At 46.9% G+C, this 16,915-nt stretch overlaps 1 protein-coding gene and 1 long non-coding RNA gene across 2 annotated transcripts in view; one reads left to right on the top strand and one right to left on the bottom strand.

Annotated features, from left to right (window-relative positions):
• LOC130276591 (uncharacterized) overlaps nucleotides 1–16,915 on the top strand; it is an 86,556-nt gene that overhangs the window by 62,041 nt on the left and 7,600 nt on the right. The window contains exon 2 of the long non-coding RNA XR_008845182.1: nucleotides 16,136–16,197. This is a non-coding gene — a long non-coding RNA (uncharacterized LOC130276591). The remainder of the gene's footprint in view (nucleotides 1–16,135; nucleotides 16,198–16,915) is intronic.
• Nucleotides 1–16,915, bottom strand: part of CPNE2 (copine 2) — a 161,193-nt gene that overhangs the window by 19,358 nt on the left and 124,920 nt on the right. Inside the window, exon 11 of the mRNA XM_056526169.1 lies at nucleotides 8,072–8,205. Within this exon, the coding sequence (XP_056382144.1) occupies nucleotides 8,072–8,205 (134 nt within the window). The remainder of the gene's footprint in view (nucleotides 1–8,071; nucleotides 8,206–16,915) is intronic.

The raw sequence follows: 16,915 nt of genomic DNA on the forward strand, positions 1-16,915 counted from the left end.
AGACTTGACACCAATATGAACAGAGCCTTAGTACCCTTTCAGAAGAGTCAACTGTTCCTATGATACGAGCACCAATTTCGTTAAATTGTCTTTGTTTAAAAAGATTTTCCATGGATTTTTTTTCTGGCAGGGAGATAGGCATTCAATGAGCAATGATTTTTAACCTGCTAAAATGATATTATCAGCTGACAAATGAGCATTTGCTGATTCGTTGGCTGATCACAGGTCCTATTACCCAGGGCATTATCAGTCTGTTTGGTCGATAAACGCCCTGTAGTATTGAAGCCCTAACACCAACAGAGGCAGTTCATGACTTTAACAGGTTAAGCTTGCTTTGGCACTCTTGTTGAATACTGTGTACACTGACATTGAGACATAACGGTTCCAGTCAAACTACTTTATTGACTACAACCGTAAAATAAAAGAAACACTGCAGATGCTGGAGCTGAGCCCAAAACTATCTTTATACTACAATCCTATTGTCACGATGCCGGCTGGTAGGAGGTGGATCCTCTGTGCCAGAGAGGGATTGGCGTGGACCGTGCTAGTGGACCGGTTCTAAGTCACTACTGGTTTTCACCAGAGCCCGCCGCAAAGCGGGATGGTCTTGCTGCGGCGGTAGTGACCAGGTCGTATCCACTAGCAACGGCTCAACCTCTCTGGCTGCTGAAGATAGGCGCGGTACAAGGGAGTAGACAAAGGCAAGGTCGGACGTAGCAGAAGGTCGGGGCAGGCAGCAAGGATCGTAGTCAGGGGCAACGGCAGGAGGTCTGGAACACAGGCTAGGAATAAACAAGGGAACGCTTTCACTAGGCACAAGGGCAACAAGATCCGGCAAGGGAGTGCAGGGGAAGTGAGGTATAAGTAGGGAGTGCACAGGTGGAAACTAATCAAGGTAATTGGGAAGATTGGACCAGGCACCATCATTGGTGCACTGGCCCTTTAAATCGCAGAGACCCGGCGCGCGCGCGCCCTAGGGAGCGGGGCCGCGCGCGCCGGGACAGGACCGACGGAGAGCGAGTCAGGTACGGGAGCCGGGGTGCGCATCGCGAGCGGGCGCCACCCGCATCGCGAATCGCATCCCGGCTGGAGGCGGTACCGCAGCGCACCCGGTCAGTGGATCTGACCGGGGCGCTGCAGCAACGAGGATGAGGCGAGCGCTCCGGGGAGGAACGGGGACCCGGAGCGCTCGGCGTAACAGTACCCCCCCCCTTGGGTCTCCCCCTCTTCTTGGGTCCAAAGAACCTGAGGATCAAAAACACAATTCTTTCGTGATGAGGTCCGATGCACATTAGGAGGGGTTCCGTGCGGTAACGCACGGCACAGTCCAATCTTTCATTGTTAACACAATTGATGTAGAGGGGTCTGGCGAGACTGGTCACAGGGATGTTGAACCTGTTGATAAGAGAGGCCAAAAAAAAATTTCCTGCAGATCCGGAATCCAAGAAGGCCATAGTAGAGAAGGAGAAGGTAGAGGCAGATATCCGCACAGGCACAGTAAGGCGTGGAGAAGCAGAGTTGACATCAAGAACTGTGTCACCTTTGTGCGGAGTCAGCGTACGTCTTTCCAGGCGGGGAGGACGGATAGGACAATCCTTCAGGAAGTGTTCGGTACCGGCATAGTACAGGCAAAGATTCTCCATGCGGCGTCGTGTCCTCTCTTGAGGTGTCAAGCGAGACCGGTCAACTTGCATAGCCTCCACGGCGGGAGGCACAGGAACGGTTTGCAGAGGACCAGAGGAGAGAGGAGCCGGGGAGAAAAAACGCCTAGTGCGAACAAAGTCCATATCCAGGCGGAGCTCCAGACGCCATCCGGAAAAACGCATGTCAATGCGAGTGGCAAGATGAATGAGTTCATGTAGGTTAGCAGGAGTTTCTCGTGCGGCCAGAACATCTTTAATGTTGCTGGATAGGCCTTTTTTAAAGGTCGCGCAGAGAGCCTCACTATTCCAGGACAACTCGGAAGCAAGAGCACGGAACTGAATGGCGTACTCGCCAACGGAAGAAACACCCTGGGCCAGGTTCAGCAGGGCAGTCTCGGCAGAAGAAGCTCGGGCAGGCTCCTCGAAAACACCACGGACCTCAGCGAAGAAGGACTGGACTGTGGCTGTGGCAGGATCATTGCGGTCCCAGAGTGGTGTGGCCCCAGACAAGGCCTTTCCAGAAAGGAGACCACGGCAGAGTCTAGAGTCCTCATCAAATTTGTCCGGCAGGGACAACCAGGGGTTAGGAGCGGCCGGTTGCTGCGGAGGAGTTGCAGGAGCCGGCGGAGGAGATGGTTGTTGCAGCTGCTGTGTCTGTGACTGAAGTTGCTGTATCTGCGGCAGCAGCTGCTGTATCTGTGACTGAAGTTGCAGTGTCACGGTGGTCAAGTATGCCAGCTGGTGATTTCGTTGGGCAATCTGTCGGGCTTGCTGGGCGACCTGTCGGGCTTGCTGGGCGACCAGTGTGGGGAGGTCGGCGACAACTGGCAGAGGAACTTCAGCGGAATCCATGGCCGGATCTACTGTCACGATGCCGGCTGGTAGGAGGTGGATCCTCTGTGCCAGAGAGGGATTGGCGTGGACCGTGCTAGTGGACCGGTTCTAAGTCACTACTGGTTTTCACCAGAGCCCGCCGCAAAGCGGGATGGTCTTGCTGCGGCGGTAGTGACCAGGTCGTATCCACTAGCAACGGCTCAACCTCTCTGGCTGCTGAAGATAGGCGCGGTACAAGGGAGTAGACAAAGGCAAGGTCGGACGTAGCAGAAGGTCGGGGCAGGCAGCAAGGATCGTAGTCAGGGGCAACGGCAGGAGGTCTGGAACACAGGCTAGGAACAAACAAGGGAACGCTTTCACTAGGCACAAGGGCAACAAGATCCGGCAAGGGAGTGCAGGGGAAGTGAGGTATAAGTAGGGAGTGCACAGGTGGAAACTAATCAAGGTAATTGGGAAGATTGGACCAGGCACCATCATTGGTGCACTGGCCCTTTAAATCGCAGAGACCCGGCGCGCGCGCGCCCTAGGGAGCGGGGCCGCGCGCGCCGGGACAGGACCGACGGAGAGCGAGTCAGGTACGGGAGCCGGGGTGCGCATCGCGAGCGGGCGCCACCCGCATCGCGAATCGCATCCCGGCTGGAGGCGGTACCGCAGCGCACCCGGTCAGTGGATCTGACCGGGGCGCTGCAGCAACGAGGATGAGGCGAGCGCTCCGGGGAGGAACGGGGACCCGGAGCGCTCGGCGTAACACCTATGCTTTGTATCCTCCTTTTATGTGATTTGAGCTCTGGTACTTACACCGATCCTGAAATATCTCCTTAGGTTTTCCCTTAAAGGAGTAGTCCAGTGGTGACCCAGTGGTGAACAACTTATCCCCTATCCTAAGGATAGGGGATAAGTTTGAGATCGCGGGGGGTCCGACCGCTAGGGCCCCCTGTGATCTCCTGTACGTAGCCCCTACAGCCCGCGGGAAGGGGGCGTGTCGAACTCCGCACGAAGCGGCGGCCGACACGCCCCCTCAATGCAACTCTATGGCAGAGCCGAAGCGCTGCCTTCGGCAATCTCCGGCTCTGCCATAGAGATGTATTGAGGGGGCGTGTCGGCCGGTGCTTCGTGCGGAGGTCGACACCCGCTATCTGGCCGGAGAGCCTGGCCCCCGTACAGAGAGATCGCAGGGGGCCCCAGCGGTCGGACCCCCCGCGATCTCAAACTTATCCCCTATCCTTGGGATAGGGGATACGTTTTTCACCACTGGACTACCCCTTTAACAGTGGCACACCTGGCAAATGCTCGGTCCAAAATATTGCACCTAGAATATTCAGTTAATTTGAAATCTAAGGTTCTAGACTTTAACCCCTTAGGGTTGCAGTGAGTATTTACACCCCACTGGCATTTGACAGATCTTTGGAACAGTGGGCTATGCAAATGAAAAATTACATTTATCATTTTCACGGACCACTGTTCCAAAAATCTGTCACCTGTGGGGGGGGGGGGGGGGGGGGGGAATGCTCACTGTACCCCTTATTACATTACGTGAGGGGTGTAGTTTCCAAAATTGGGTCATATGTGTGGGGGGGGGGGGGGGGGGTCCATTGTTCTGGCTCTATTGGGGCTTTGTAAACACACGCAGCCTTCAATTCTGGACACATTTTCTCTTCAAAATCCCAATGGGGCTCCTTCTCTTCTGAGCATTGTAGTGTGCCAGCAGAGGATTTTACATCCACATATGGGGTATTTTCTTACTCAGAAGAAATGGGGTTACAAATTTTGGGGGGCTTTTTTCCTATTTTTCCTTGTGAAAATGAAAAACTTGGGGTAACACCAGCATTTTAGTGAATTTTTTTTATTTTTTTCATTTTTCCATCCAACTTTAATGAAAATTCGTCAAACACCTGTAGGGTGTTAAGGCACACTATACCCCTTGTTATGTTCCGTGAGGGGTGTAGTTTCCAAAATGGGGTCACGTGTGGGTATTTCTTTTTTTGCGCTTATGGCAGAACCGCTGTAAAATCAGCCGCCCCTGTGCAAATCACCAATTTAGGCTTCAAATGTACATAGTGCGCTCTCACTCCTGAGCCTTGTTGTGCGTCCGCAGAGCATTTTACGCCCACATATGGGGTATTTCCATACTCAGGAGAAATTGCGTTACAAATTTTGGGGGTCTTTTTTTCCTTTTAACACTTGTGAAAATAAAAAGTATGGGGCAACACCAGCATGTCAGTGTAAATTTTTAAATTATTTACACTAACAGGCTGGTGAAGCCCCCAACTTTTCCTTTTCATAAGGGGTAAAAGGAGAAAAAGCCCCCCAAAATTGGTAACGCAATTTCTCACGAGTACGGAAATATCCCATATGTTGCACTAAACTGTTTCCTTGAAATACGACAGGGCTCCGAAGTGAGAGAGCGCCATGTGCATTTGAGGACTAAATTAAGGATTGCATAGGGGTGGACACAGGGGTATTCTACGCCAGTGATTCCCAAAAAGGGTGTCTCCAGCTGCTGCTAAACTCCCAGCATGCCTGGACAGTCAGTGGCCGTCCGTAAATGCTGGGAGTTGTTGTTTTGCAACAGCTGGAGGCTCCGTTTTGGAAACACTGCCATACAATACGTTTTTCATTTTTATTGGGGGGGACAGTGTAAGGGGGTGTTTATGTAGTGTTTTACCCTTTATTATGTGTTAGTGTAGTGTAGTGTTTTTAGGGTAAATTCACACGGGCGCAGGTTTACAGCGAGCTTCCCGCTAGAAATTTGCGCTGCAGCTCATACTTGAAGCAGGAAACTTACTGTAAACCTGCCCATGTGAATGTACCCTGTACATTCACATGGGGGGGGGGGGAACCTCCAGCTGTTTCAAAATTACAACTCCCAGCATGTACTGACAGACCGTGCATGCTGGGAGTTGTAGTTTTGCAACAGCTGGAGGCACACTGGTTGGAAAACCTTCAGTTAGGTTCTGTTACCTAACTCAGTATTTTCCAACCAGTGTGCCTATAGCTGTTGCTCTAGTTATGCAACAGCTAGAGGTACGCAACTACAACTCCCAGCATGCCGAGACAGCTGTTTCGGCATGCTGGGATTTGCAGTTTTGCAATATCTGGAGGGCTACAGATAGAGACCACTGCACTGTGATCTCCAAACTGTGGACCTCCAGATGTTGCAAAACTACAAATCCCAGCATGCACAGATAGCAAACTGCTGTCTGGGCATGCTAGGAGTTGTAGTTTTTGCAAGATCTAGAGTGCTACAGTATAGAGATCACTGTGCAATGGTCTCTAAACTGTAGACCTCCAGCTGTTGCAAAACTGCAAATCCCAGCATGCCCAAACAGCTGTCTGGGCATGCTGGGAGTTGTAGTTTTGCAACATCTGGAGCGCTACAGTCTCAGACTGTAGCCCCCTAGATATTGCTAGGCAACTTACCGGCTTCCGTCGGATCCAGGGAGCCGTCTTCTTCTGCCGCACAACATCGCTGCCCGCGCCGATCACCGCCGCAGATCCCGTCCCGCAGCTTCCACCGACGTGTAAGTGGATCTTCGGCGTTCGGTCCCCCGTTCTGCCCCGTCTATTGTGGGTGGGCAGAACGGGGAAATGAAAGTAAACCCCCCGCCCCCGATCTGCTATTGGTGGTCGCGTCTAGACCACCAATAGCAGGGATAGGAGGGGTGGCACCTCTGCCACCTCACTCCTATCGCTACAGGGGGATCGTGGGTGTCTTAGACAACCGCGATCCCCCTTATATTCCGGGTCACCATAGACCCGTATGACCCGGAATCGGCACAAATCGCCGACATGGGGGGGTCTGATGACCCCCCTGGGCATTTGCACGGGGTGCCTGCTGATCGATATCAGCAGTCACCCGGGCGGGGACCGAAATTCCCACGGGCATACAGGTACGCCCTGGGTCCATACGGGTTAAAACAATATCAAAATATAAGCCCTTTCCCCAGTATCCTAGACATCTCAATTATTTAAAGTCATGGTGTATTACACGCATCCTTAGCAGTAAAATGGTTAATTTACCATGATAAAAATTCACTTACAAACATATAAAAACCTTTTTTTTTTAAACAGAAAACCAAAAAATCCTCACCTGCTCTCTATAAAACACTTATTCACTTTTTTAAAACAAGGTTTTCTACTTTATCTGACATGGGCTCTAGTTATTGCTGTGGAATTGCATCACTGCATTTTTTCCTTGATGAAAACATTTTTGCATATTGATATTGATTACTATTTTCCAGTGAACAAGGGAAAGGGCTTTGTTAACTCTTAAATTGTTATCCCGAAAAAGAAAAACAGAGCTAATATCTTTCAGAAGCAGCTTCACGTTTCACCCCAGGTTGTGTGTGGTACAAGGTGGCTCCATTCACTTCAATGGAACTAAGCTGCAAAACCACATCCAACCTGGAGACTGTAATGTCCGTTTATCTGTATTTTGCATTTTTCTGCTTTGGGTCCTGCTCACACATTATGTTTATGTCTGAACAGTTTTTGTGTTTATTCTCCCTGGTTTGGGAAGAGTTAACCTTCCAGCCCTTCAGCACTTGGAGGGTATATAAGGCCTCTTCAGGTGCTGCTTTTGGTGGGTAATTACACCTGTTACTCTGACCAGGTTTGCATTATGTTCACTATGTCTGTCTGAGCCCATGTATCCTGAGTGCTAACCATGCTTATCTGTCCTGTCTGATATCTAGATTTTAGCCTGCTTTCTTTTGGTATTCTTGTATTGTTCATTCTTTATTTGCTTTGTGTTGCCTAGTCCATGTTCATACTGTGCGTTCGTAAGTCCGGTTTTGACCTTGTTTGATCCTGGATCTTCTAGGATAGAATCCTGTTCTAAACTTTGTGCTAATCTGTCTATCTAGGAGTATGTTAGTCTTTTGTCTGTACCCGTGTTTGCTTGTATTTAGGATACAGGATTTCCTCCTAGGCTAGTATTCTATTCACACTGTGGAGTGTGCCCGCTAGCTAGGACCCTTTTTGGCTTTAGTATTATTGTACCTCCATGATTGGAGTGGGGGTGTCTAGTGTGTTCCTTGTTCTGAGTCTAGTGTGAACAGTGCTCTTGATTTCCTGACCCGTTTAGTAACATTCAGTTATCCTGTGCATCCCGTGCATCTCTTGGTTTTGTCTGCTGTCTTGTTCATATTATCATATCTGCCGTTAATCTTGATCCTAGTTCTTGAACTGTTTGTTTGTATGCTATATCCTGCCTGGTATATCTGTTTGTTGCTTTGAAGTATTCACGTTATGTTCCTGACTTTTCCCCCGACATTTACAGTTTGTTTTGTTTGACTCTTACGCCCATGCACTTTAGCGCAGGAAGGGAGCAGTGCCCAGTTGTCATTCACCGCTAGGGTGTCTAGGCAAGTAGGCAGGAAGAGTGGTCTTAGGGACAGTATTAGGGCTCACTACTCCCTGTTCCCTGCCCCCAAATCCTGACCGAGACAGACGGGGAGTGTTTTTGAAAGAAATTCGCTCGGTTTTTCTATTCCTGGATAACCTATTTAAATTGTGCAATAATATTTTCGGAGCAATAAATTAAGCTCTGAGAACAGCGATTTTGGTATCTTCCTGTAAATGCTACTACTTACGAATCATAATCCTGAATTATTTGTCCGACAGACCATAATGCAGAAAGGTATTCATTTGTTCCCATAGGGTTGATATAATGCAGAGAGGAGGCATCACGAGGATTTCCATTTGATGCTGTAAAGTCAATTCCAACCTAGAAATCAAAAACAAAACCTCTCAATGAGTAAATTAAAATAATTAAACTTAAAGGGGTACTCCGGTGAAAACCTTTTTTCTTTTAAATAAACTGTTGGCAGAAAGTTAAACAGATTTGTAAATTACTTCTATTAAAAAATCTCAATCCTTCCAGTACTTATTAGCTGCTGAATGCTGCAGAGGAAATTCCTTTCTTTTTGGAACACTGATGACATCACGAGCACAGTGCTCTCTGCTGACATCTCTGTCCATTTTAGCAACCATGCATAGCAGATGCATGCTGTGGGTAGCACTGCTGCCTTGCAGTGCTAGGGACTTGGGTTCAAATCCCACTAAGGACAACAATAAATAAAGCGTTTTATTATTATAATAACGTCAGCAGAGAGAACTGTGCTCGTGATGTCATCAGAGAGAATTCCAAAAAGAAAAGAATTTCCTCTGTAGTATTCAGCAGCTAATAAGTACAGGAAGGATTTTTTAATAGAAGTAATTTACAAATATGTTTAACTTTCTGCCATCAGTTGATTTAAAAGAAAAAGGGTTTTCACAGGTGTACCCCTTTAAGACAAAGACTTTGCGTGTTCAGGACAATAAAGGAGTACTCCAGGGAAGTGTGTGTGTGTGTGTGTGTGTATATATAAATATATAATATATAATATAAAGCTCCAAAGCCACCACACTTCCTGGATATGCTACCTGTAAACCATCCTGCATGGCTACTGTGGCATCTGTTGTCTACTCTGGCTGCTTGATATTCTTTGCCATCCTTCCTGGATAACCCCTTACCTACATTTCCCAGCAATGATTGCAACTCTGCTCTGCCAGCCCCCTCCCTCCTGCTCTGAGCAGCAGAGAGAGAAAGATTTGGTGTCTGATTGGCTGAGACTGCACACACCTTCCAGTTCTCAGCATTAAAGAGAGCATGACTCATCAGTGAAACCTCATGGTCTGTGTCTCAGGAGGGTGGGGGCTTCTTTCAGAAGGGGATTTGGACAGAGAGGGATTTGAACAGAGAGGGAGTGGATGGCTGGATGATGTAATCTCCTCACTTCATGCATAAAGGTGACTGGTGCCCAAGTTTTGGGCCCCAGTCCATAAAAGGGACACTGTGGAGCTGGAAAGGGTGCAGAGACGCGCGACTAAACTAATATGGGGCATGGAACATCTTAGCTATGAGGAGCGATTAAAGGAGTTACAATTGTTTAGTCTTGAGAAGAGACGTTTAAGGGGGGATATGATAAATGTATATAAGTATATTAATGGCCCATACAAAAAATATGGAGAAAAACTGTTCCAGGTCAAACTCCCCCCCCCCCCCCATAGGACGAGGGGGCACTCCCTCCGTCTGGAGAAGAAAAGGTTTAGTCTCAAGGGGTGACACGCCTTCTTTACCAAAAGAACTGTGAACTTATGGAACAGTTTACCTCAGGAACTGGTCACAGCAGGAAAAATTAACAGCTTTAAAATAGAGGTGCACCGAAATGGAAATTTCAGAACCGAAACGAAACCGAAATAAAAAAAAATGTCCGGCTGAAACCGATACCGAAAATTACTTCTCCCCGTCTTCTGGTAAAATGCAGCGCTGCGCTCATTAGATTAGATTAGATTCCCCCACATTAGATTGCCAGCTACCCCACATTAGGTCGGGAGTTCCCCCACATTAGTAGGCAGCTCCCCCACAATAGTAGGCAGCTCCCCCACAATAGTAGGCAGCTCCCCCGCAATAGTAGGCAGCTCCCCAACAATAGTAGGCAGCTCCCCCACAACAGTAGGCAGGTTCCCCACATTAGGTCAGCATTTCCCCCACAATAGTAGGCAGGTTCCCTACAATAGTAGGCAGCTCCCCCCAACAATAGTAGGCAGCTCCCCCCAACAATAGTAGGCAGTTCCCACACAATATTAGGCAGCTCCCCCCAACAATATTAGGCAGCTCCCCCCACATTTTTAGGCAGCTCCCCCCCACATTAGGTCAGCAGTTCCCCCACAATAGTAGGCAGGTTCCCCACAATAGTAGGCAGCTCCCCCACATTAGGTCAGCATTTCCCCCACAATAGTAGGCAGGTTCCCCACAATAGTAGGCAGCTCCCCCCAACAATAGTAGGCAGTTCCCACACAATATTAGGCAGCTCCCCCCAACAATATTAGGAAGCTCCCCCCCAACAATATTAGGCAGCTCCCCCCCACAATATCAGGCAGCTCCCCCCAACAATATTAGGCAGCTCCACCCCAACAATATTAGGCAGCTCCCCCCACATTTGTAGGCAGCTCCCCCCCACATTAGGTCAGCAGTTCCCCCACAATAGTAGGCAGCTCCCCTCCACCCCCACAGACATACAGCTTCCAGCCATATACAGTGTATGGCTGGAGGCTGTATGTCTGTATACTGCCCCCAGTGTTTCGGTCACCGCTCCTCCGGCCCGGGGTCACATCTACTGCTATGGCCTATGGACCATAGCAGTAGGTGCCGGGACCGGAGGAGCGGTGACCGGAACACTCAAGAAGATGACGCGGTCACTTACCAGGCCCCGGCCGGCGTGCATTCTCCTGCGACGATCCTGCGGTCCTCCTGCGTCTCTATGGTTGTACGCACGGGACGTCAGTGACGTCCCGTGCGTACGACCATAGAGGCGGAGAAGCGAGGGACCGAAGGAGGATCGCAGGAGGACGCCGGGGAATGGTGAGTGACAGGCGGACCTGATACTAATACTGTATACTAAAAACCAGGGGGCCTCCAGCTGTTGTGAAACTACAACTCCCAGCATGCCCGAACAGACTTTGCCGGTCCGGGCATGCTGGGAGTTGTAGTTTCACAACAGCTGGAGGCCCCCTGGTTTTTAGTATACAGTATATTAGTTTTTATATGCTCTGGCCAGCCCCCGCCTGCAGCCACACACGGGAGCCGGCCCGGGCACATAAAAAGAAGTATTCCTATCCCGGAGAGCGCGCCCCCCCCCCCCCCAGATGTTGCGCCCGGTGTGGCCGGCCCCCCCTGCACCCCCCACGAGTGTTTGTAACTTGTGCTGTGGGTGGGCAGGGGAGGTGGGTCATTATCGGCACATTTTTTGTTGTTTCGGCATTTTGACGAAATAGCTATTTTCGGACGATATGTATCGGCCGCCGATATATCGGTGCATCCCTACTTTAAAACAGGGTTAGTTACATTCCTGGAACAAAATGACATTAATGCTTATGAAGAAATATAAAATCTCATCCCTTCCCCAATATCACGCCACACCCCTACCCTTCAATTCCCTGGTTGAACTTGATGGACGTATGTCTTTTTTCAACCGTACTAACTATGTAACTATGTAACCTAAGAGGGGAAACTGCTCCATATAGCTAATTAATCATATTTAGACATTTAAATAGGTTGATGAGAGGGAAAGGATGGCTTATGGGTTTAGAACCCCAGAGTACCCCTTTAAACCTCAAGATTGCAGTTTTGTAAAGGTTTCTATCAAGCTAGTCCCATATCCATTATGTTTTTTGTATAGTCAACTTAAAATACAATGATTTATATCTGACGCTAGATCGCCTTGAAATACTGAGGACGAGAGAGAAATCGGCTAAAGAGTTTTTTTAGGAAATGGAAAACGTTCCTGCTGGCCTTTTATTCGAATGAGGAATTGATTTCCTTGATGCAACCATTTACGGACACGACCTGGTAACTTACCAGATCCATATCCGGTTCGTTGGCTAGGCTTCGGGTCCCTGCTTAATGTTGGTCTATATTTACTTATTGGCTTCTGGGTATTCGGTGCGAGGGGATCTCACCAGCAGTTCCATGATGATCTACTGAATAGTTCTTGCCGGCTGGCATTTTGACTATGGCTTGGGTTGGGGGTGGGGGGAGGGATACGGGTTGTTCAATTTGTGGGCAGTACTGTATGATTGTATGTTATGTTGTATATGTTTACTACCTCTATACTACTCCTTATTACATAGGGTATGCCCTATATGCATGTTTATAAACCTTGAACATTCTGAATAAAAATATATAAAAAAAAAAAAAAAAACAATGATTAACTAATCTTCTACTAATAAAGATGGGAAGGAATAGCTAGAAGTTGTGCAAGGATGCCAAGTGCACCGTTTTGTAAACACTGTTCATTTTCCAGAATTGGCAAATTCATGCATTTTACATTAGTAAATTTACCAGTTTCAGTACAATCTCTTGATTCTAAGGCCGCGCTTACATCACGATTAGTGTTTCTGTGGCATAGATACGATTTATTAAACTTCAAATTGGCTGCCAGTATATCTGTGCAGGGACAGGCACTGACTACGGTCACTTCTATGACCCACATGGACCCAATCATAGTCAGCTAGTGACTATCACTTTTGATTTAGCCTGAAAATCAAGGCAGACCACAGATACAATTGCTGACGATTTCACCTTTTGAACTTGTGTTTGTGCCATAGAGCCACTAATAGTGATGTAAACGTGGCATAAGAGGTTATACATTCTACAAGAAAAGAACTGATACTAAGCAAGGAAGGAAAGATCAGGTAAAGAAGAAGAGATCTTCCTGTGTACAGTGGGGCAAAAAAGTATTTAGTCAGCTACCAATTCTGCAAGTTCTCCCACGTAAAAAGATTAGAGAGGCCTGTAATTTTCATCATAGGTATACCTAAACTATGAGAGACATAATGAGTAAAAAAAATCCATAAAATCACATTGTCTGATTTTTTAAGAATTTATTTGCAAATTATGGTGGAAAATAAGAATTTGGTCACCTACAAACAAGCAAGATTTCTGGCTCTCAAAGACCTGTAACTTCTTCTTTAAGAGTCTCCTCTGTCCTCCACTCATTATCTGTATTAATGGCCCCTGTTTGTACTTGTTAGCAGTATAAAAGACTCCTGTCCACAAACTCAAACAGTCACACTCCAAACTCCAATATGACCAAGACCAAAGAGCTGCTCAGACCTCAGAATGCTAAGTTGTATCCAAAGAACACCATACCTACTGTGAAGCATGGGGGTGGAAACATCATGCTTTGGGGCCGTTTTTCTGCTAAGGGACCAGGATGACTGATCCGTGTAAAGGAAAGAATGAATGGGGCCATGTATCGTGAGATTTTAAGTGAAAACCTCCTTCCATCAGCAAGGGAATTGAAGATGAAATGTGGCAGGGTCTTTCAGCATGACAATGATCCAAAACACACTGCCTGGGTAACAAAGGAGTGGCTTCTTAAGAAGCATTTCAAGGTCCTGGAGTGGCCTAGCCAGTCTCCAGATCTTTGGAGGGAGTTGAAAGTCTGTGTTGCCCAGCGACAGCTCCAAAACATCACTGCTCTAGAGGAGATCTGCATGGAGGAATGGGCCAAAATACCAGCAACAGTGTGTGAAAACCTTGTGAAGACTAAGGCTGGGTTCACACCACGTTTTTCAAATACGGTTACCGTATACGGTTTTCCGCTAAAAAACGTATGGCAAAAAGCGTATGCAACCGTATACAACCGTATGACTCCAAATTACAACGTATACGGTTTTTCCCCGTACGGTCCTATCCGTTTGCATCAGTTTTTGCCAATGGTTTTGCTATTTTGTTGGAATTAGTTTTCCAGCAATTTAATAAAGTTACTATTGTTCTATTGAAATTCCAATCTGCGCATGTGTCAACTCCAAAAAACGGATTAGAAAAACCGTGTGCAACCGTATACTGAAATTCTGTGTATTGTTCTCAGACAACAATGTTAAAAGAACCGCATACGGTTCGCATACGGTTTTCCAACCGGAGGCAAAAACGTGGTCGACAGCGTTTTTGCCTGCGGTTGAAAAATCGGCAAAAACCATATCCGAGGCAAAACGGATGCAACCGTACACAACATTTGGAATACGGTTTATAATGCATTCTTTATGCATACGGTTTCGGATATGGTCGTATACGGTTACCGTATTTGAAAAACGTGGTGTGAACCCAGCCTTACTGAAAATGTTTGACCTCTGTCATTGCCAACAAAGGGTATATAACAAAGTATTGAGTTGAACTTTTGTTATTGACCAAATACTTATTTTCCACCATAATTTGCAAATACAGTGGTCCCTCAACATACGATGGTAATTCGTTCCAAACGACCCATCGTTTGTCGAATCCATCATATGTTGAGGGATCCGTGCAATGTAAAGTATAGGAAGCTGTACTTACCTGTCCCCGCCGCTCCAGACCAGGTCCTCACCACTCCCGATGTTGTCCCAGGGGCTCCTGATGCTGTCCCGCTGCTCCGGTGTCTTCTTCGCGATCCTCCGGTGTCTTGCGCATCTTGTGCAGGGTCCGGGCCTCGCTTTCTGGTGACGTTATTACGCTGCTGCGCCGGCGCGGCGTGCGTAGTGACGTAATAACGACGCCGGAAAGCAAGGCCCGGACCCTGGAGAAGATGCGCAAGACACCGGAGGATCTCGAAGTGGACCCGGAGCAGCGGGAATAGGTAAGCGAACCTGCCAGGGATGCTTAAACTGCTATCCGACAGCAGCTTAAGCATTTTGCGCTGTCGGATAGCAGTTAATGCGATGGCCCCGACATATAAAAGCATCGTATGTCAATGCTGACATCGACATGCGATGGCCTCTGAGAGGCCATCGTATGTCGATTTTATCATATGTCGGGGCCATCATAGGTCGGGGTGTTACTGTAAATTCTTTTAAAATCAGACAATGTGATTTTATGGATTTTCTTTTCTCATTAGGTCTCTCATAGTTGAAGTATACCTATGATGAAAATGACAGGCCCCCCCTTATCTTTTTAAGTGGGAGAACTTGCACAATTGTTGGCTGACAAAATAGTATACACTAAAAATGAGACATATGAGATCCTGCGTGTGAGAGAAAACGCATGCCTGTGCAATTGCTATAGGCTTCAGTTTCAAATGTTTATGTTAAGGTTCTCAACTATGGTATACTGGTCTTTTGAGAGTACTATTAATAGGATGTGTTATTTAATACTATCCTTGGGCAATAGTAATGCTCTGCTAGCCTGGTTCTCTGCATAATATCATTCTAACCCAAGGACAGGCTGATAAATTACTATCCAAAGGCAATAATAGAACCAGGCTAGTAGTTCACCATATAAGCTATGATTTCTATGTATCTGCAAAAGCAGACAATATTACATGTAAGAGGCTCACCCTATGTCAACCATGCATGCGTAGGAGGTGTGCTCTTTTTACGAATGTGCTTTACCTTCTGATTGTGTATTTACATAATTTTTTTTTTGTTTACAATATTATAGAGGCAGTAATATTATAGAGGCAGTAATCCTGCCTGAGCTACTGCAAAAGGATTTCAAGAGACCTATTTTACAAAAAGTGGCTGACTGATTTTTTTGATAGAGTGTTGTGGGCATGCTCTGTGACATATATAGATATCAATGTGCAGGGCTTGGTAGGAAGGTGAACCAAGCTAGCTGTACTCATCTCCATCAATGGCGTGTTCTCTGCCTCTATTTTTACAACAGAGGTGTTAAGTTTTATTGTAATCTTATATTCTGATGTTCATAAAGTGACCGCTGACCCTGCCCAAGCTGAAAATAAAAGTATGCTTATTGTTAGGGTTCACTAACCAGTAAAAACTGCAATATTCTAGAATTGTTTCTTAATAAAACAGGTTTTAAAAACCTAATAACAATTATTTATTATTTTTAATGCACGTCCCATGTCATCAGTTCCTACTATATGTGTTTCCTTTTAAAAGAAAATATGTAATATTTATAGATGAGCTACATTAGTGGTTATAAAGTGACTCTGCTGGGAGATCCCATATCACTTGCAGGGAGGGGGCATTGCAAATGGTCCGGGAAAAGAAAACATAATATCCCAAAAGGGCACATTCAGGTGCACCATAATACATACTGTATAGGGATCAATAGTGCTAGTTGACATGAAAATGGATATAGCTAAGCCTTACTCAAGTCTCTTCTATTCTTCCAGGAGTATCAATATAGATGTCACTGAAAGTGATAAGCATTAAAAGCTTACTACAGACAGTACTGGTAAGGATAAATTACAGATCAATATAGTGTTAAACTTGCCTTATTCAGTGCTTTTTATACTGTGCATATCCCAAGGTTCAGTGAACCATATGTACAGGGCAGGTACATGCAGAACAGTACATCTGTTGTACTTGTGTATGATGTGTCTTTAACAGGTCATGGTATTAGTCAGTATCCCACATCTGCTGTACAGACAACAGGTGAGGTCTACTGAGCTGATATTTATGAATGGAGTGAGGAAGCAATGACCTTTAAGACACTGCAAGAGGAACCAACAAAGAATTAGTGGGAAAGTTTGGGTATTATACTGTAGCTGCCATGAAAGTGGCAGATGACCAAGATTGCTGATGGAGAAAACTTTTAGTTTGATGATAGCATTATACACTGCTCAAAAAAATAAAGGGAACACTAAGATAACACATCCTACATCTGAATGAATGAACTACCGTATTTATCGGGGTATACCACGCACCGGCCTATAACACGCACCCTCATTTTACCAAGGATATTTGGGTAAAAAAAGTTTTTTACCCAAATATCCATGGTAAAATGAGGGTGCGTGTGTGCGCGTGTATACCCCGATACACCCCCAGGAAAGGCAGGGGGAGAGAGGCCGTCGCTGCCCGCTTCTCTCCCCCTGCCTTTCCTGGGGTCTAGAGCCCTGCTGCCGGCCCTTCTCTCCCCCTGGCTATCGGCGCCGCTGCCCGTTCTGTCCCCC

The sequence above is a fragment of the Hyla sarda genome, chromosome 6, assembly GCF_029499605.1.
Source record: "Hyla sarda isolate aHylSar1 chromosome 6, aHylSar1.hap1, whole genome shotgun sequence".
In the NCBI taxonomy this organism is placed as follows: domain Eukaryota; kingdom Metazoa; phylum Chordata; class Amphibia; order Anura; family Hylidae; genus Hyla; species Hyla sarda.